General features: G+C 45.1%; 1 protein-coding gene across 3 annotated transcripts in view; it reads left to right on the forward strand.

Moving 5' to 3' along the window:
- The window catches only part of LOC120064143 (activin receptor type-2A-like), a 57,062-nt gene that overhangs the window by 33,297 nt on the left and 4,778 nt on the right, over positions 1 to 18,987 (forward strand). For all 3 annotated transcript variants that reach the window (XM_039014511.1, XM_039014510.1, XM_039014512.1), the window contains exons 6-11: positions 15,688 to 15,831; positions 16,185 to 16,328; positions 16,703 to 16,848; positions 17,105 to 17,219; positions 17,480 to 17,618; positions 18,429 to 18,559. In XM_039014511.1, the coding sequence (XP_038870439.1) occupies positions 15,688 to 15,831; positions 16,185 to 16,328; positions 16,703 to 16,848; positions 17,105 to 17,219; positions 17,480 to 17,618; positions 18,429 to 18,559 (819 nt within the window). The remainder of the gene's footprint in view (positions 1 to 15,687; positions 15,832 to 16,184; positions 16,329 to 16,702; positions 16,849 to 17,104; positions 17,220 to 17,479; positions 17,619 to 18,428; positions 18,560 to 18,987) is intronic.

The following is an 18,987-nucleotide window of genomic DNA, read 5'->3' on the forward strand; positions in this document are numbered from 1 at the left end:
GCATCAAGCCAGTGTATCATGTTGGACATAGTCTGAGCTGGGAAGTAGATGTGAGGAGCCATGCTGTTCTTTTATAATCTTCATTGACTATTTCTACATAGGCAGGCAGGCATCCCTTCTGATGTTCCTGAGGTTGTGCCACAGCTGCAACAGCAACAGTCTCAAGTTAAAGTGATGCCCTAATCCACCTTCCAGAAATAAAAAATCATGAAACTCCTGTCAATTAGGTGAATGCCTGCAGTACCAGTCAAAAGTTTGGACACACCTACTCATTCAAGGGTCTTTCTTTATTTTTATTATCTTCTACATTTTAGAATAACATCAAAACTATGAAATAGCACATATGGAATCATGTAGTAACCAAAAAAGTTTTAAACAAATCAAAATATATTTTAGATTTGAGATTCTTCAAAGTAGCCACCTTTTGCCTTTATGACAGCTTTGCACACTCTTGGCATTCTTTCAACCGGCTTCACCTGGAATGCTTTTCCCACATATTCTGAGCACTTGTTGGCTGCTTTTCCATCACTCTGCAGTACAACTAATCCCAAACCATCTCAATTGGGTTGAGGTCAGGTGATTCTGGATGCCAGGTCATCTGATGCAGCACTCCATCCCTGTCCTTGGTCAAATAGCCGTTACACAGCCTGGAGGTGTGTTGGGTCATTGTCCTGTTGAAAAACAAATGACAGTCAAACTAAGCGCAAACCAGATGGGATGGCTGTGGTAGAATGCTGTGATAGCCATGCTGGTTAAGTGTGCCTTGAATTCTAAATAAATCACACAGTGTCACCAGCAAAGCAGCATGCTCCATACTTCACGGTGAGAACCACACATGCAGAGATCACCCGTTTACCTACTCTGCGTCTCACAAAGACACGGTGGTTGGAACCAAAAATCTAGAATTTGGACTCATCATATCAAAGGGCAGATTTCAACCGGTCTAATGTCCATTGCTCGTGTTTCTTGGCCTAAGCAAGTCTCTTCTTATTATTTGTGTCCTTTAGTAGTGGTTTCTTTGCAGCAATTTGTCCATGGAGGCCTGATTCACGCAGTCTCCTATGAACAGTTGATGTTGACATATGTCTGTTACTTGAACTCTGTGAAGCATTTATTTGGGCTGCAATTTCTGAGGCTGGTAACTCTAATGAACTTATCCTCTGCAGCAGAGGTAACTCTAGGTCTTACTTTCCTGTGGCGGTCCTCATGAGAGCCAGTTTCATCATAGCACTTGATGTTTTTTGCGACTGCACTTGAAGAAAACTTTGTTCCTGATTGACTGACCTTCATGTCTTAAAGTAATGATGGACTGTCATTTCTCTTTGCTTATTTGAGCTGTTCTTCCCATAATAGGGACTTGGTCTTTCACCAAATAGGGCTATCTTCTGTATACCATCCCTACCTTGTCGCAACACAACTGATTGGCTCAAACAAATTAACTTTTAACAAGGTTAATTTAAATGCATTCCAGGTGACTACCTCATGAAGTTGGTTGAGAGAATGTCTTCACTATTATTCTACAAGGTATAAAATAGTACAAATAAAGAAAAACTCTTGAATGAGTAGGTGTGTCTAAACTTTTGACTGGTACTGTATGTTCTATCAGTGGGTAAAATCTACATTTTTTGTCCGTCTGTGAAGTCAGGAAATCGTGTTGGAACGGGTCACAGACGCATGGTTGTTGTTACTGGAGATGGGGGGGAAAACACACTAACTCTTTTAAAACAATTACCTGCTTCCAGATCCCCAAATCAGCTAATAGATAGTATTGTCAAACTTGTCTAGAACACATTCATCCGTTTATAATGACATGACAAAGTATAGCTTTCGCTTAGATGTGCTCAATCTAAACCGTGTACCAAATTATTCAACTCAGTTTCTCCTTCAAGTATTATCTCGCAATGTGCCCTGTGTGTCTGTGGGAAATGTGGGACAGGGCCAGTGTTGCTATAGCAACGTACTCTGCACTCGAGACGAACTGCAAGTTGAACTCGATGAGAGGCTCCTAAATTAATAGTGCCGTTTGTTTAGGTGCTTTTACAGCTAGCTAGCTACTTTACATACTGATATTGACTTTGGTATTATTGCGTGTTGCTACGTTTGCTAGCTAGCCAGCTAGTCAGCCAGCACAGAGAGAGAGCTTTGTATTGTGGGTTTTGTAGTCGACTTGAGCTGCATTACATTTCCACATGTTGTTACCAACCTTGTTATAACGACAAAATGAAATAGTTGTTCACCCAAAATATTGTTTTCACATATTAGTGTTATTTAACACTGTTTACCACTGTTAATCATAGAAGTAAGTGGTTTGGTGTGGATTATCTATAAGTTCAGAGGTCACGTCGACCCCTTTTGAGGCTCCTGAACCAAAGGGCGCTCGACCTCTCTTCACAATGAGACCCACTTCTCTGACATAAGAGCATCAGTGCTGATTTTAGAACCAATGTCCACTCCTGCATTAGTGTTATAATAGTTAGAAGACCGATCGACATGCTGTACATGAACCTGGCTCAGAATCGGTGTAACAGGGTCTGTTAGAGACCGATAGAAGGAAGGCTGGTTAGGCCTAGCTAGGATGAGTGGTCCTTTCTCAGTATGGGCGTCCTATGCAAGTACAGTGCTTGATAATCATGAGAGGCGGATTGAAAAGGGCAATTAAGTGTGTGTGTGTGTGTGGTTCTCGCCCACTTGTCATCGCCCGCACCACAAAACACTGAGCACAGGAAAGCATTTGCTCGTTCGGAGAGGAGAGGGGGAGGGTGGATAAGTAATGCATGCTCTCGCTCTCTCTTCTCCCTCTGCTCCTCCCCCTTCCCTTATGGCTATAAAAATGCTTTCTGCACGCATTTCAATGAGACATGCCTGAATTTGATCAATAACAAGCCATATTTTCATTAACACTAGAACCACTGGGCCTCTACGGAACCCCCCTTCAAGCTGATTAGTTGTCATTCTGACTGCAACATTCTAACAGTGTAATGAATACATTTCATATATACTATCGCAAAAATAATCATTTGGTTGTGTTTATGAAGGTCTTGGGTAATTTTAGAATACTTTTTTATTTTTATTATATTACAATATCATTTTCATTCGTTTATGTTACAAGGCTATATTTAAAAACAAAAACGCATAAAAAACACAAACTCAAGGGTTCAATACATTTTATTTGTGGAATACCTTTTGTTGCAACTATGAGACAGAAAGCATATGTGTTAGAGTACGGTAAAAGCTATATAAAAAAAGTCTTATTATTTCTTTTAAATAACCCCAACCACCAAGACGCATGGTCAAGATGCAAGGTGAAATTATGAAAACATCAGCAGCCGAAAAATCATTATAAGCACCAAGTGGCCTTGATAAATAGTGACATTCGGCACAAAAGCAATAATGGCATTATAATGAATATGTCGATAGGATAGCAGTCAAAAATAGTCAATTATTTTCAGCTCGTGTTTGTGTATTGCGTCTTCACGCAATGGCATCAGTTGGATTCCAATTAGCTGTTATTCCTTGTCCTAACAGTTGACTTAGCTGTTATCCCTTGTCTTAACAGTTGACTTAGCTGTTATCCCTTGTCCTAACAGTTGACTTAGCTGTTATCCCTTGTCTTAACAGTTGACCTAGCTGTTATTCCTTGTCCTAACAGTTGACGTAGCTGTTATCCCTTGTCCTAACAGTTGACTTAGCTGTTATCCCTTGTCCTAACAGTTGACTTAGCTGTTATCCCTTGTCTTAACAGTTGACTTAGCTGTTATCCCTTGTCTTAACAGTTGACTTAGCTGTTATCCCTTGTCCTAACAGTTGACTTAGCTGTTATTCCTTGTCTTAACAGTTGACCTAGCTGTTATTCCTTGTCTTAACAGTTGACCTAGCTGTTATCCCTTGTCCTAACAGTTGACGTAGCTGTTATCCCTTGTCCTAACAGTTGACGTAGCTGTTATCCCTTGTCCGAACAGTTGACTTAGCTGTTATCCCTTGTCCTAACAGTTGACTTAGCTGTTATCCCTTGTCCTAACAGTTGACTTAGCTGTTATCCCTTGTCCTAACAGTTGACTTAGCTGTTATCCCTTGTCCTAACAGTTGACTTAGCTGTTATCCCTTGTCTTAACAGTTGACTTAGCTGTTATTCCTTGTCTTAACAGTTGACGTAGCTGTTATCCCTTGTCTTAACAGTTGACCTAGCTGTTATCCCTTGTCCTAACAGTTGACTTAGCTGTTATCCCTTGTCCTAACAGTTGACTTAGCTGTTATCCCTTGTCCTAACAGTTGATTTAGCTGTTATCCCTTGTCCTAACAGTTGATTTAGCTGTTATCCCTTGTCCTAACAGTTGACTTAGCTGTTATCCCTTGTCCTAACAGTTGACACAGTTTTCATACCTTTAACTTGCTTGACACACTTTGACATAACTTTGTTTGGTTGTAGTGCGTAATAGTCTCCAGTTCTCCCGTCATTATGTCATTCTTCAGCACCGTTGTGGACTACAACGGCTGTGCAGATGCCTTATTTTGCACAGAGGGAGAAGCTCCCGATTCCCTTTGTTCGTGGTGCCAGCCAGATTTGTTTTCTTTGCAAGCAACTTATTCGCTAATGATGATGAAGTGAAGAAATTGTCCCCTGTGACATTTGTCCCATTGCCAATGTAAGGTTCCACAAGCCTCATCACCACATTCCCAACACTTGCTCACCTGCTGCCGATGTGGATATTTTCCCAGATTTTGAAAGCCATTCAGCATGTACAATTATGCATGCTCTCACTGTGTAGCCTACTCCAAGTAGGTCAGAGTAGACTGATAAGACTGCTTGGATTCAGTGGAGTGTTATAGGGTACATACCATTTACAGATTAGAATTAGAGTGTATCAATACAATATAATGGCCCGTCCTGTTCTTAATTCACAATTGATAATTACAGTTGAAGTCGGAAGTTTACATACACTTAAGTCATTAAAACTCGTTTTTCAACCACTCCACAAATTTCTTGTTAACAAACTATAGTTTTGGCAAGTCGGTTAGGACATGTGCATGACACAAGTAATTTTTCACTTATAATTTACTTTATCACAATTCCAGTGGGTCAGAAGTTTACATACACAAAGTTGACTGTGCCTTTAAACAGCTTGGAAAATTCCAGACAATTGTCATGGCTTTAGAAGCTTCTGATAGGCTAATTGACATCATTTGAGTCAATTGGAGGTGTACCTGTGGATGTATTTCAAGGCCTACCTTCAAACTCAGTGCCTCTTTGCTTGACATCATGGGGAAATCAAAAATCAGCCAAGACCTCAGAAAAAAAATGTAGACCTCCACAAGTCTGGTTCATCCTTGGGAGCAATTTCCAAACGCCTGAAGGTACCACGTTCATCTGTACAAACAATAGTACGCACATTTAAACACCATGGGACCACGCAGCCGTCATACCGCTCAGGAAGGAGATGCATTCTGTCTCCTAGAGATGAACGTACTTTGGTGCGAAAAGTGCAAATCAATCCCAGAACAACAGCAAAGGACCTTGTGAAGATGCTGGAGGAAACAGGTACAAAAGAGTATCTATATCCACAGTAAAACAAGTCCTATATCGACATAACCTGAAAGGCCGCTCAGCAAGGAAGAAGCCACTGCTCCAAAACCGCCATAAAAAAAGCTAGACTACAGTTTGCAACTGCACATGGGGACAAAGACAAACATGGGGACAAAGATCGTACTTTTTAGAGAAATGTCCTCTGGTCTGATGAAACAAAAATAGAACTGTTTGGCCATAATGACCATTGTTATGTTTGGAGGAAAAAAGCGGAGTCTTGCAAGACAAAGAACACCATCCCAACCTTGAAGCACGAGGGTGGCAGCATCATGTTGTGGGGTGCTTTGCTGCAGGAGGGACTGGTGCACTTCACAAAATAGATGGCATCATGAGGTAGGAAAATGATGTGGATATATTGAAGCAGCATCTCAAGTCATCAGTCAGGAAGTTGAAGCTTGGTCGCAAATGGGTCTTCCAAATGGACAATGACCCCAAGCAAAGTCAAGGTATTGAAGTGGCCATCACAAAGCCCTGACCTCAAAACTATAGAAAATTTGTGGGCAGAATTGAAAAAGCGTGTGCAAGCAAGGAGGCCTACAAACCTGACTCAGTTACACCAGCTCTGTCAGGAGGAATGGGCCAAAATTCACCCAACTTATTGTGGGAAGCTTGTGGAAGGCTACCTGAAATGTTTGACCCAAGTTAAACAATTTAAGACAATGCTACCAAATACTAATTGAGTGTATTTAAACTTCTGACTCACTGGGAATGTGATGAAAGAAATAAAAGCTGAAATAAATAATTCTCTCTAATATTATTCTGACATTTCACATTCTTAAAATAAAGTTGTGATCCTAACTGACCAAAGACAGGGAATTTTTACTAGGATTAAATGTGAGAAATGGTGAAAAACTGAGTTTAAATGTATTTGGCTAAGGTGTATGTAAACTTCCGACTTAAACTGTACATAGTTATGCATCATTCCCCATCATACTTAAATGATTGAATCTGTTATATGTGTAAAATCTATTTCGGTTCAGTTTTGAGGCAATTATCGAGGTGTTTATCAGCTGGGGCACTACACTTTCAACTGTAGGGAGAAGGAGCGTAGCAGGCCCTACTGTCTGAAGAAGGAGAGGAGCAGGCCCTACTGTAGGGAGAAGGAGCATGGCAGGCCCTACTGTCTGATGAAGGAGAGGAGCAGGCCCTACTGTCTGAAGAAGGAGAGGAGCAGGCCCTACTGTCTGAAGAAGGAGAGGAGCAGGCCTTACTGTAGGGATAAGGAGCATAGCAGGCCCTACTGTCTGATGAAGGAGAGGAGTAGGCCCTACTGTCTGATGAAGGAGAGGAGCAGGCCCTACTGTCTGATGAAGGAGAGGAGCAGGCCCTACTGTCTGAAGAAGGAGAGGAGCAGGCCCTACTGTCTGAAGAAGGAGAGGAGCAGGCCCTACTGTCTGAAGAAGGAGAGGAGCAGGCCCTACTGTAGGGAGAAGGAGCATAGCAGGCCCTACTGTCTGATGAAGGAGAGGAGCAGGCCCTACTGTCTGAAGAAGGAGAGGAGCAGGCCCTACTGTCTGAAGAAGGAGAGGAGCAGGCCCTACTGTCTGATGAAGGAGAGGAGCAGGCCCTACTGTCTGAAGAAGGAGAGGAGCAGGCCCTACTGTCTGAACAAGATGAGGAGCAGGCCTTACTGTCTGGAGAAGGAGAGGAGCAGGCCCTACTGTCTGAAGAAGGAGAGGAGCAGGCCCAACTGTAGGGAGAAGGAGCGTAGCAGGCCTTACTGTCTGGAGAAGGAGAGGAGCAGGCCCTACTGTCTGAAGAAGGAGAGGAGCAGGCCCAACTGTCTGAAGAAGGAGAGGAGCAGGCCCTACTGTCTGATGAAGGAGAGGAGCAGGCCCTACTGTCTGAAGAAGGAGAGGAGCAGGCCCTACTGTCTGAACAAGATGAGGAGCAGGCCTTACTGTCTGGAGAAGGAGAGGAGCAGGCCCTACTGTCTGAAGAAGGAGAGGAGCAGGCCCAACTGTAGGGAGAAGGAGCGTAGCAGGCCTTACTGTCTGGAGAAGGAGAGGAGCAGGCCCTACTGTCTGGAGAAGGAGAGGAGCAGGCCTTACTGTCTGGAGAAGGAGAGGAGCAGGCCTTACTGTCTGGAGAAGGAGAGGAGCAGGCCCTACTGTCTGAAGGAGAGGAGCAGGCCCTACTGTCTGAACAAGATGAGGAGCAGGCCTTACTGTCTGGAGAAGGAGCGTAGCAGGCCTTACTGTCTGGAGAAGGAGCGTAGCAGGCCTTACTGTCTGGAGAAGGAGAGGAGCAGGCCCTACTGTCTGAAGAAGGAGCGTAGCAGGCCCAACTGTAGGGAGAAGGAGCATAGCAGGCCTTACTGTCTGGAGAAGGAGAGGAGCAGGCCCTACTGTCTGAAGAAGGAGAGGAGCAGGCCCTACTGTCTGAAGAAGGAGAGGAGCAGGCCTTACTGTAGGGAGAAGGAGCATAGCAGGCCTTACTGTCTGGAGAAGGAGAGGAGCAGGCCCTACTGTCTGAAGAAGGAGAGGAGCAGGCCCTACTGTCTGAAGAAGGAGAGGAGCAGGCCCAACTGTAGGGAGAAGGAGCGTAGCAGGCCTTACTGTCTGGAGAAGGAGAGGAGCAGGCCCTACTGTCTGAAGAAGGAGAGGAGCAGGCCCTACTGTCTGAAGAAGGAGAGGAGCAGGCCCTACTGTCTGAAGAAGGAGAGGAGCAGGCCTTACTGTCGAGAGAATGAGAGGCAACAGGGGAAACCATTTAAATGACATGCCCTCCTTAAACTAGTTATAACTCCAGTTCTGTTTGTGATATTAAGATTCGGACAACGACAGTGTATTATATAGACGTTTTTAAGAAAAGTCAAGGACGGAGGGGGGCATGACTTAAAAAATGTCAGAGAAATAAAATAATGAGCAGTGAAAATGACTGCTTTAGTGGTTCTAGTGTTAATGCTGCCTAGCCACCCCCATGTTGCAGCAGTGTCTTCTTCATCTGCTGTTATCTACTGGACCATCTACAGCAGGGCTAGGCAACTAGATTCAGCCCCGGAATTATTTTTGTCGGAGCGGATGGTCGGGGGGCCAGAACATAATTATAATATTTTGTACACTGCAAATTGACCACAACTAAGCTCAAAAAGAGATTGTATTTGAAAATGACAATAATTTCATACCTTGATTACATTTTTTTTTATTCGTGGGAATACAGATTTCCTAAATGAATCACATTTTTGGATGAAGGTGATTTGGTCTTTTTACCAAAACCGACTTTGGTAAAACAAAGTCATAAAACAAAGCCAAACACAATCACTTGCAGGCCGCCTTTTGCTGACTAGGGCTGGGAATTGCCAGGGACCCCCCATTACAATATTATCACGATACTTAGGTGCCGATTAGATATGTATTGTGATTATCAGCGTTCTATATCTATTGCGATTCGATACTGGGATTTTATTGCGATTCGATGTTCCAAACATATTGCTCACCATGCGTCTGCTGCAGAGGGACAAGAAAGAGCCATGAGAAAATGAGTTTTGATCAGTCATGGAAATAAAAGTGCTGAAAACTAATTTGCTCCCTATTTAAAAAGAAGATAGAGAACAAGCTATGAAGGAAAAATACTGGAGTTTGGGTGCAGGTACAATCAGCTAGCGCAAAAATTATATTGCGACATTGTCGAAATGATACGATATATAGTCAAAAATAATATAGCCCGAAATGGAAATCTATAAATTCTTTCCCCCCATCACTATTGCCGACACCTGATCTCCAAGAAGCTGCTGTTATCTGCTGGACCATCTACAGCCAGCTGCCTGATATATATATCAAGACTTTCCAGAGTCATGCTAGTATATATATATATATATGCTACTGCACATTAAGTGCTTTTCATTCTACCCATTCTTCCCAAACAAGTCACGGTATGCATTTACACTGTGGTACCATATATTACCATTTATCACATGGGGAGAGGAGAAGACGGGAGAGGGGGAGGAGAAGACGGGAGAGGGGGAGGAGAAGACGGGAGAGAGGAGGGGAAAGGGGGTGAGGAGAAGGGAAGGAGAGAGGAGAGGGTATAGGGGGAGGGGTGGAGTTCATTATTCATCAGCCTTATAAAGGCACCTTTTGAGTAAGCATGTCCTTCAGCAGAGAGAGAGGGAGGGAGGGCGGGAAAGAGAGAGAATGAGGGAGCAAGGGAGGTAAAGAGAGAGGGAGAGATCGAGGGAGGGAGAGAGAGATGAGAGAGACAAAGGGCACACAGCCTTTTAACCATCCTTAATGTCTCTCCTCACTGCCTACAGGTCATACAGCTTCACTACTACAACTCTTCCTTTCCCTCCACTACCAACGGCTCACTGAAATGACAGGCAGACAAATCAACACAAAGTGCACCTGTCTTGGCGTACTCTGCTTACTGTCACCTGGGTCCTTCTAAGTCCTTGGTCAGCTTTATTTCACAGGCACAGGTGTTACCGCTGCCTGGGATTTCATTTTCTACTCTTGTTTCTACTACATTCTGGACTCTCTGACATTCTCATGGGCTTGCTTTCTTCTGCAGGCTCTGGCTTTCACAGACATCTGTACTCACACACATCTGTACTCACACACATCTGTACTCACACACATCTGTACTCACACACATGCATCACACACACTCACTCAAATAATTGTACATGTTACAGTAGCATTAGCTGCGTGTGTGTGTATGCGTGCATGTGAAGAAACAGTGTGTACTTGCTTGACGGTGTGTCAGGGGAGGGAAGGGACCAGAAGCGTAATCACACTCTGTAACAGCCATTGCTAAATTCTGAGGGAATTGTTGGCAGCCGCTGAAATGCTTCCCGTCATCTTGTCATTTTTACAGTGTCCTCAGGCTGAACACACTATAATATACACACAAAGCTGTGCTTGAAAACCTGCTGTTAGCAGGCGGGCTGCAGCGCCTCTCCTCACACACATACACTTAACATACTGCCATTGTGACACACACCATTACTAGTTATGATTTGCCCCAGGAGTTTTGTTAGTCACTCCCTTCGCCCTATTGCGTCATCGGTCAGTGGTGTGTGAATGGTGGAAACAGGAATGAATTGGCTGGAGATTCAATAGGATTGTTTTGTAACAGGGTTTAGAGTCAGAGACAGTGCTGGGAGAAAGAGAGAGCTTTCTCAGGCAGGGAAGGACAGGGCAGAGCAGGACAGCAGGACAGGGTAGAGCAGAGTAGAGCAGGACAGGGCAGAGCAGGGAAGGACAGGGCAGAGCAGGGAAGGACAGGGCAGAGCAGGGAAGGACAGGGCAGAGCAGGGAAGGACAGGGCAGAGCAGAGCAGGGAAGGACAGGACAGGGCAGGGCAGAGTAGAGCAGGGCAGAGCAGGGAAGGGCAGGGCAGAGTAGAGCAGGACAGGGCAGAGCAGGGAAGGGCAGGGCAGAGCAGGGCAGAGCAGGGAAGGACAGGGCAGAGCAGGGAAGGACAGAGCAGGGAAGGACAGGGCAGAGCAGGGAAGGGCAGGGCAGAGTAGAGCAGGACAGAGCAGGGAAGGGCAGGGCAGAGCAGGGAAGGACAGGGCAGAGTAGAGCAGGACAGGGCAGAGCAGGGAAGGGCAGGGCAGAGTAGAGCAGGACAGGGCAGAGCAGGGAAGGGCAGGGCAGAGCAGGGAAGGACAGGGCAGGGCAGAGTAGAGCAGGACAGGGCAGAGCAGGGAAGGGCAGGGCAGAGTAGAGCAGGACAGGGCAGAGCAGGGCAGAGTAGAGCAGGACAGGGCAGAGCAGGGAAGGACAGGGCAGAGCAGGACAGCAGGACAGGGTAGAGCAGAGTAGAGCAGGACAGGGCAGAGCAGGGAAGGACAGTGCAGAGCAGGACAGGGCAGAGCAGAGCAGAGCAGGGAAGGACAGGGCAGAGCAGGACAGCAAGACTGGGCAGAGCAGGACAGGGAAGGACAGGGCAGAGCAGGACAGCAGGACTGGGCAGAGCAGGACAGGGCAGGGAAGGACAGGGCAGAGCAGGGAAGGACAGGGCAGAGCAGGACAGGACAGGGCAGGGCAGGACAGGACAGGGCAGAGCAGGACAGGGCAGAGCAGAGCAGGGAAGGACAGGGCAGAGCATAGCAGGACAGCAGGACAGGGCAGAGCAGAACAGCAGGACAGAGCAGAGCAGAGCAGGGCAGAGCAGGGCAGGGCAGGGCAGGGCAGGGCAGGACAGGATAGCCTAATAGACTGTCAGATGTTGTCGTGACTTGAAAACGTGGCTGCAGGTGAGCAGGGGAACTCACAGTTGACTGGTTATTCCTTCCAGATGTTGCTTTGTAACAATGGCCCATTCTTGTTGTTGAGGTCCGTTGAAGACTCTCAGGACAGACCCATGGTGTCCCTGATCCTAGGTCAGGAGTGGTGTTAAAATATCCTCTGGCCATAGGTCATCAGCTCAGCTGTCATTTGTTTTGTCTCTCATGCTGGAAATGTTGTTTTCTTTACACCTCTTTCCTTAACTAGCACGCCTTTCATATTATGATAGAGGTAAGAGAAGTCTCTCTCATTCAGCAGTTGGTTACGATCTGTTCAGTTTCTGCATCTCTTGTGAATATGATTTATCATATCCCTCAAGCTTGAGACTCCCACCACCTCAGATGCACCATTCATGTCTATTTGAGTTTGAAACTGCTCACTGTTATTTTCATTTTTTGATGTGCACGGATATACGCTAAATCCACTGTCCTGTTTGGGATTCAGCAGCAGGAGGGAAGTGCATGGACCGTTGCCTTATTGGTTGGAATGCAAGAGTCTGAGCATGCTATGAATGCAGCCAAAGAACATGATGGTGAAATGATCGATATGGTGTCTTATATCAATGTGGGGTGGGAGAATGGTGGCTAACCACACACACACACTCACACCAACAGTTATAGGCTACTTAAATATAATAACCATTTTGAACAGAAGCAACCCACCGCCTGCTGGTTTGCAGTATAGCTAAGTCAGTACAAAGATAACCGTTCTCAGTAGCTTGCAAACATCAATATTGATTCTCCTGTTGAAGACAAAAGAATGTGTCACACAGATGATAAATGTTAGGCCTCTCAGCCCGGTCCTAGCCTACAGGGACAGCTGGACCATAAAAATGACATTGTTTTCATTTTTACGAGTGCCTGTGCTATGATTGATCACTTGAGAGAATGGCAACGTAAACATGACCTTGAACACTGTGAAGACAGCTAGAGGTGCAGGGTGTGGCTGCGGTTAGGTCTGGACTGCAGGCTTTAGGCCCAGGCTATATATCCTGCCCTATATGCTGCCCTCTTTCACTTGGTTTCCCTCTTCACTCATTCCCACTCCCTCCTTCCTGTTCTTCCTTTGCCGTCATTAATCAGTCTATTCTTTCTTCCCTTCCTGTTGTGGCTGTACGCATGCAGGCCATTATGTGTACAACCTATGGGGAAAGATAAACATTTTCTGACATTAAAGAGGCTACCTTCCCTGCTATTCAACTAAACCATTAGAGGACCAATAGTGGCCCTCCATTGAAGCAGGCAAGCAGCCAGGAAACGCAAACTTGAAGTGTATTTGAGTTTTAAAAACGCTTCAAAAGTTTGTAATTTCCGCTTTTGAAATTTCAGACTTGATTTGTCGTAAAGAAAAATGTATCAACCCCTACAAAAATGTCCATGAATTATAATCCAAATAATAATTCACATTCCCTGTTGTTGCAGAAATATTTTCCTGCCGTAGCAAATTGGTTTAAATGAAGATCTGACATCTGTATAGACCTGTAACAGTCTGTAGACACAGAATGGCCATGGTCCGTCAGCACGGCGACCAGAACACCTCTTAATCAGTCTGTCATCATCATCATCATCATCCTGCCTTTGTAGTTCTCTTCCTTGATGGTATCGAGGCAAAGGTCTGTTTTTATTACTGTCTGGAGCTATGATGGACATGATGGATGTGCCCATAAAACATGATCTATAGTTAGAGCAGAGCATATGCCTTTACATGGCTCCAGTGCAGATCAGAGCCGTACCTACAGTACCAGTCAAAAGTTTGGACACACCTACTCATTCAAGGGTTTTTCTTTATTTTTACTATTTTCTACATTGTAGAATAATAGTGACGACATCATAACTATTAAATAACACAAAAAGGGAATCATGTAGTAACCAAAAAAGTTTTAAACAAATCACAATATATTTGAGATTTGAGATTCTTCAAAGTAGCCACCCTTTGCCTTGATGACAGCTTTGCACACTCTAGGCATTCTCTCAACGTGCTTCCCTGAATGCTTTTCATACAGTCTTGAAGGAGTTCCCACATATGCTGAGCACTTGTTGGCTGCTTTTCCTTCACTCTGCGGTCCAACTAACTATCTCAATTGGGTTGAGGTCGGGTGATTGTGGAGGCCAGGTCATCTGATGCAGCACTCCATCACTCTCCTAACTTGGTCAAATAGCCCTTACACAGCCTGAAGGTGTGTTGGCTTATTGTCCAGTTGAAAACAAATGATAGTCCCACGAAGTGAAAACCAGATGGGATGGCGTATCACTGCAGAATGCTGTGCTAGCCATGCTGGTTAAGTGTGCCTTGAATTCTAAATAAATCATAAACAAATAAATCATGTCACCAGCAAAGCAGCATCACACCTCCTCCTCCATGCTTCACGGTGGGAACCACACATATGCAGAGATCATCTGTTCACCAACTCTGCGTCTCACAAAGACACGGTGGTTGGAACCAAAAATCTCAAATTTGGTCTCAACAGACCAAATGACAGATTTCCACCGGTCTAATGGCCATTGCTCGTGTTTCTTGGACCAAGCAAGTCTCTTTTTATTGGTGTCCTTTAGTAGGGGTTTCTTTGCAGCAATTCGACCATGAAGGCCTGATTCACACAGTCTCTGAACAGTTGATGTTGAGATGTGTCTGTTACTTGAACTCTGTGAAGCATTTATTTGGACTGCAATTTCTGAGGCTGGTAACTCTAATGAACTTAGGTAACTCTGGGTCTTTCTTTCCTGTGGCGGTCCTCATGAGAGCCAGTTTCATCATAGCGCTTGATGGTTTTTGCGACTGCACTTGATGAAACGTTCAAAGTTCTTGAAATGTTCCATATTGACTGATTTTCATGTCTTAAGTGATGATGGACTGTCATTTCTCTTTGCTTATTTGAGCTGTTCTTGACATCATATGGACTTGGTCTCTTACCAAATAGTGCTGTCTTCTGTATACCACCCATACATTGTCACAACACAACTGATTGGCTCAAATGCATTAAGGAGGAAAGAAATTCCACAAATTAACTTTTAACAAGGCACACCTGTTAATTAAAATGCATTCCATGTGACTACCTCATGAAGCTGGTTGAGAGAATGCCAAGAGTGTGCTAAGCTGTCATCAAGGCAAAGGGTGGCTACTTTGAAGAATCTATAAAATCATTTTTGATTTGTTTAAAACTTTTTTGGGGTTACTACATGATTCCATATGTGTTATTTAATAGTTATGATGTCGTCACTATTATTCTACAATGTAGAAAATAGTAAAAATAAAGAAAAACCCTTGAATGAGTAGGTGTGTCCAAACTTTTGACTGGTACTTTATATAATGGCTCAGAGTAGGCAATGTAAACTCTTAGTTCCAGACCAGGAACTCTAGTCCCATTGCTTTACCTCAAGTTAAACAATCAACCCACCTATTTCAAAGGGGTTATTGTAGCACCTGGACTTGTATATCCTTTTAAAACTACTGGGCCAAGCCGAGCCGGGAAGAACAGAATGGTTCTGGTTGGCCCTATAGTGTAAATCGGGTATAGATATCCTTCCAGATCAGGTGTGCTGCAGCAGTCAGTCAGTCCCTCCATGCTCCTCTATGGTAAGTAGATCAGGCCTCATCCAGTAGTCCAGAGAGGAGACAGGGGTTTGTGATTTAAGTTTAACATGCTCATCACTTCCCTAGCCCCCATAAGCCCCTTCTGTCAAAGCTTCATAGCACCCAGCCCAGCAGCTGGTTAAAAGTTTCTCTTTTCCCCCTAGCCCAACCATTGGCCCTGCAACATGGAAGCCATTTTGGATCCTACTTCAATGTACTGCAGTCCCATTTAATGCTTGGTCTCTGTGTAACAAACAGTGAGTTTGATGTGTGTGTGTTTCTCTCTCTTCTCCTCTGCAGGACCCGGGGCCCATGCCTCCCTCCCCCATCCTGGGACAGAAGCCACTGCAGTTAATTGAGATCAAAGCCAGGGGGCGCTTTGGCTGCGTGTGGAAGGCTCAGTTGCTCAACGATTACGTGGCTGTCAAAATATTCCCCATTCAGGTACAGTAATGTAACCACTAACTACCACTAGTAGCAGGACAGAGGGCTGTGTGGAGGCTTTCCCTGCTTCTTTGGAAGGGAGAAGAGAGCGTCATCAGTCTTAAAGCTCCAGGCCCTAGGTAATCCTCCTGGGCTGACCAGCCCCCTACTTTAGAGGCCAATCACTAAGCCCACAGTGGCCTTGATTGACCACTGAGCACCAACTGACATGACAGAACATACATTATTATACTATTTTTAAATAACAATTATTTTTTTTGTTTTTTTGTTTTCATGTCTAATAGGAATCCAAAACCCATTCTCAGTTGATATTGTACATCTTGAATAGTTTTCTGTGTGTTTGGCGTCCTCAGGACAAGCAGTCATGGCAGAACGAGTATGAGATCTACAACCTGAGCGGGATGAGGCATGAGAACCTGCTCCACTTCCTGGGAGCAGAGAAGAGGGGTAACAACATGGACATAGAGCTGTGGCTGATCACAGCCTACCACGAGAAGGTACAGCCCCCCCTGCTGGTCAGAGGATCACAGCACAAACAAAGCAAATTAAATCACAACTCATTCAACGTTGTCATGCTAGAATAAAAAAAATATCCCAAGACATCAACCGTCTTTGTGAAAATGCAAGTCTATGTAGCAACACTGGTCCAGTATTTATTAACAAGACAATCTTACATAGAGCTGTTTCTTCCTATTGTTCAGAAAACACTAGAATGGTCTTTATCTGTGTTGAATATATCTGCCCTCTAGTGGTTAGAGGTAGAACAATCAGCTGGCATTATGTCAGATGGTATGGTGGCATGTTGACTTCAAGGTGAGCCACATTTGCTAGGTGCTGTTAACTGGTTGTCTGCCTCTGCCTCCATTTCCAGGGATCGTTGACAGACTATCTGAAGGCCAACGTGTTGTCGTGGAGCGAGCTGTGCCACATAGCTCAGACCACGGCTCGAGGCCTGGCCTACCTCCATGAAGACATCCCTGGTCTGAAAGACGGACACAAGCCAGCCGTCGCCCACAGGTCAGCTCCCTGCTCTCCCATCCTCCCTGGTCACCTATCTCTATGTTTGTGTTCCTCTATCATTACACTGCCATTAAAGACCTATTCTACGATGTTCTTTTCAATCCACTGCCTTCTTTCACTTACCCCCCCCCAAAAAATATATTTCTGCTTCCAGAAAGTATACAACATTCATCCTGTTAAATGATGGGTATCTTTCCTCTCCCACGCTGTCTGTTGTCTCATTGGTGTGTTTCTGTTCTGCTGTGATCCACAGGGACATCAAGAGTAAGAATATCCTTCTAAAGTCCAACCTGACGGCCTGCATCGCTGACTTTGGCCTGGCCCAGAGGTTTGAGGCTGGGAAATCCGCTGGGGACACGCATGGACAGGTGAGTGATGGGAGGAATGGTTGTGGAAGGTGTAGTCCAGACTCCATGATGTTCTAAATGACTGTAAAAATGTCAGCATACCTCGACGTTCATATTACAAAGAAAAAAAACATCTAGATTGTTAATCTGTTCAGCACAAGCGGAACTCTGTATTCCCTGATGTCAGATTGACACAATTGCATGTAAATTGTCCAAAACAGGCAGGACCACCGATTGAGACTGACCTCTAACCTGTGTGTGTGTGCGTCTGTTCATTCCAGGTGGGCACCCGGAGGTACATGGCCCCTGAGGTGCTGGAGGGGGCCATCAACTTCCAGCGGGACTCGTTCCTGAGGATAGACATGTATGCCCTGGGACTGGTGCTGTGGGAACTGGCCGCACGCTGCAAGGCTGCTGATGGTAAGAACACACTCCCTGGAAGGACCATATAGGAGTGGCCCACGCAGAGTAGGAGTGGCCCACGCAGAGTAGGAGTGGCCCACGCAGAGTAGGAGTGGCCCACGCGGCGTAGGGTGTGGCCCACGCGGCGTAGGGTGTGGCCCACGCGGCGTAGGGTGTGGCCCACGCGGCGTAGGGTGTGGCCCACGCGGAGTAGGGTGTGGCCCACGCAGAGTAGGGTGTGGCCAACTCTCTTCCTGTCTTCCTAGCATAATCTCTGGAGAGCTACCCTACTGCAGGATTTTGTTCCAGCTTTACTCTGAACTTTGATTAGCGAAATCAGGTGTAGGGCTGGAGCAGAAGCCAGCATACACAGTATCTCTCCAGGAGGGGGGGTGTCCTTTCCTGCACTACCATAGTCCTGGTGTCTAACCAGGGAATTCTGTCTGGATTCTGTCTGTCTGGTTCCATGGAGCCGTATTGACCTGGCCTAACCCGGGTTGTTGTGTCGGGGGTCAGCATGTGGAATGCCCTGCATGACCTCTGGTTATCACTGGAGGTCAACCCTGGGTTAGAGCCTGGTCAGAGCAACTCACCGCCACGCCCCAGAGGGAGACCTCCACTGGGTAAGAGTTGTTAGACAACACAAAGCATCAGCTCTGAATACCTTAGGGAAAAAACTCAGAGATCACTGATTGTGTTTAGACCACTGTTTTATTTTATTAGCTGAAAGTAATGACTGGTATATTGATTGCATTTTGTGAATGTTTTTTCTTTGTTGGAATGGATCACTGTGGTGTTGAGGTAACAGTCTGCTGTGTGTTATTTCAGGCCCAGTGGATGAGTACATGCTGCCGTTTGAGGAGGAGATTGGCCAGCACCCATCGTTGGAGGACATGCAGGATGTTGTAGTTCACAAAAAGCTGAGGCCCACGCTCAGGGAGTGCTGGCAGAAACACACTGTGAGTATTACAGCATGTATCTTAACCAATCAACCATAGTGACCTGACTGAAGGGCTAGTACCGTGACTACCACAAACTACAAACGACCAAAACCCATTGTCATGCAACAGTAAGGAGATGGAGGACAGTGCCTTCAGAAAGTATTCACACCCCTTTGTTGTGTTACAAAGTGGGATTAAAATGGATTTAATTGTAAAAAAAAAAAAAGAAAAAAAAAAGAAGTTTATTGTCAACTATCTATACAGTACTCTGTCAAAGTGGAAGAAAAATTCTAACATTTGTCAAAGATTTATGAATAATAAAACACTAATATACACTACCGTTCAAAAGTTTGGGGTCACTTAAAAATGTCCTTGTTTTTGAAAGAAAAGCACATTTTTTGTCCATTAAAATAACATCAAATTGATCAGAAATACAGTGTAGACAT

This window comes from Salvelinus namaycush, chromosome 19, assembly GCF_016432855.1.
Source record: "Salvelinus namaycush isolate Seneca chromosome 19, SaNama_1.0, whole genome shotgun sequence".
Lineage (NCBI taxonomy): Eukaryota > Metazoa > Chordata > Actinopteri > Salmoniformes > Salmonidae > Salvelinus > Salvelinus namaycush.